The sequence below is a fragment of the Sphaeroforma arctica genome, assembly GCF_001186125.1.
Source record: "Sphaeroforma arctica JP610 unplaced genomic scaffold supercont1.4691, whole genome shotgun sequence".
Classification (NCBI taxonomy): Eukaryota; class Ichthyosporea; order Ichthyophonida; genus Sphaeroforma; species Sphaeroforma arctica.
In genome coordinates, this window is record NW_014035867.1 from 1 (window position 1) to 2,325 (window position 2,325).

At 42.5% G+C, this 2,325-nt stretch overlaps 1 protein-coding gene across 1 annotated transcript; it reads left to right on the plus strand.

Moving 5' to 3' along the window:
* Positions 1 to 253: 253 nt before the first annotated feature.
* On the plus strand, positions 254 to 1,820 carry SARC_14487 (hypothetical protein; the record flags this gene model as incomplete). The annotated part of the gene is made up of 2 exons (XM_014291378.1): positions 254 to 447; positions 1,545 to 1,820. Coding segments are annotated over exons 1-2 (385 nt in total), but the record flags the coding sequence as incomplete, so codon positions are not given.
* Between the last annotated feature and the right edge of the window lie 505 nt (positions 1,821 to 2,325).

The following is a 2,325-nucleotide window of genomic DNA, read 5'->3' on the forward strand; positions in this document are numbered from 1 at the left end:
ATATGTGTGTGTGTGTGTGCGAAAATTATGTTAGACTACACAGAGCAATTTGAAATTGCGCGCAAGAACTGTCTATACCTGTGGTTGATGAGATTCACAATCTCACGGGTGTTTTATAAATGTGATAGGCCTAGGCATATCTCATACCAGTACACATACTGATAGATATGCACTCAAATTCTCCTCTCGCTGGACTGTCATGCTACCGCATCCGTATACAACTCCGTCTAACCCCACGGAACGTACCTACATAACCTGTAGCCGACTCCGATGATTACCGGGCCGGATCTGAATCCGAAAATAACAGTGAGAGCGACAGTGCCTTTGCAAAGATATCTATGAGGCCGGATATTGGGCGTCGTAGTAGACGTCTGAGGAAAGTGGGGAAGCTCAACTACACAGCACCTGCGCCTATCATACCCACACGTGGGGAGAGTCCCGCAGCAAGTAAGCCAATTCATGAGGGGTGGTTATACTTTTACATTGTGTTGTGTGATATATTATAGTATATTATAATATTGTGTAGTATATTATATTATATTATGTTATTGTATGTTATATTGTATTATATTATATCATTGGGGTGTGCGTCTTTTGTATTCATGCCAACTACACAGCACCCCCCCCGCGCGCGCCTATCATACCCGCGTGTGTAGAGTTACTGCGTTTGTATAATACCCTTGTGATATATAGATTATCATTGTCATACTGAGTATATATATTGCCCTTGTGATATATAGACTACCATTGTCATACTGAGTGTATATATTATCCTTGTGATATATAAACTATCATTGTCAAACTGAGTGTATATATTACCCTTGTGATATATAGACTACTATTGTCATACTGAGTATATATATTACCCTTGTGATATATAGACTATAATTGTCATACTGAGTGTATAAATTACCCTTGTGATATATAGACTACCATTGTCATACTATATATTACCCTTGCGATATATAGACTATCATTGTCATACTGAGTATATATATTACTCTTGTGATCTAAAACCCTGTGGCTGACAGGCTGCGAGCGTATACAGTTTGAGCGTACGCGAACAAGACTATTCTGAGACTGAGTTACATCGACGTATATATTAACCCTATCTGTACACTGATATAAGTTTGAGAGTACGTTAACAAGCCTATTCTGAGACTGAATTACATCGACGTATATATAACCCTATCTGTACACTAATATAAGTTTGAGTGTACATGAACAAGACTACTCCGAGACTGAGTTACATCGACGTATATATAACCCTACCTGTACACTGATATAAGTTTGAGCGGACGTGACCAAGACTATTCTGAGACTGAGTTACATCGACGTATATATAACCCCATCTGTACACTTGATATAAACGTGCAAGATCGCTTCCAATATCTACAACGATATACGTTCCTGGCGGACCCTTCGCAGTCACCCCTTGGCTATCAAAGCCAGCACTTCAGCGATTCGTACTACGCTGCCGAGCCTTCGAGCACATGCACACAGCAACCTACACTTCTAAATACATCCCCCCAACTTCCCCACAGGAGTTGCACCTGCACCTGCACCTGCACCCAAACCAGCGCCAAAGAGGGCCAGGGCCACAACGGCGCAAAAGTCCCCTCCCAGAAGGACTACTACCCGTAAACCCGCACCCAAGGTGCCTGCAACCTCTGCAGCCAAAAAAACTCTGCCCAGAAAGGCCGCGGTCAGAAAAACTGCACCCAAAAAAACCGAGGCCAAAAAACCTACACCCAAAAAGAGTGCTGCGCCCAAAAAAACATGGGGTGGCACTAAAAAGAGACCGTCAGCGGCTGTTACGGGTGTGGGCGTTATGTGTGTGTAGGGAAGTTGCTTTGGTAGTACTGGGTTATCACTGTACTAAGTTGGTTTGGTAGTACTAAGTCTACTACTGTACTGTGTATATCTGATTGTGTATTTTCCGTGTGTACACTATTGTATTGTGTACTTGTGTGTGGGGCGGCACGAGTGAGCTCGTAGGATTCACCATGCGCTACAATTATTATTTTGGAATTTGGGCTGCCACACCATCTCATATGGCTATACCTTTCTGCTCAGACTATTCCAATCAGCATTTCTACGCTCATATGTAATCTATATTTATACGTATATGTATATATGTATGTATGTATATATATATATATATCATCCACTTCTATGCATGCTTCTTCCCTCATACTCGATTGCTACTCTCTATCAGCAGCAACGGCGGAGCCACCGCAAAAGAAACCGCGTTCGCGAGCCAAGAATCTACCAACACCAGGTTTGTCTTCGTGACCATTGTGCTGAATTTTATGTGTGCGTGCG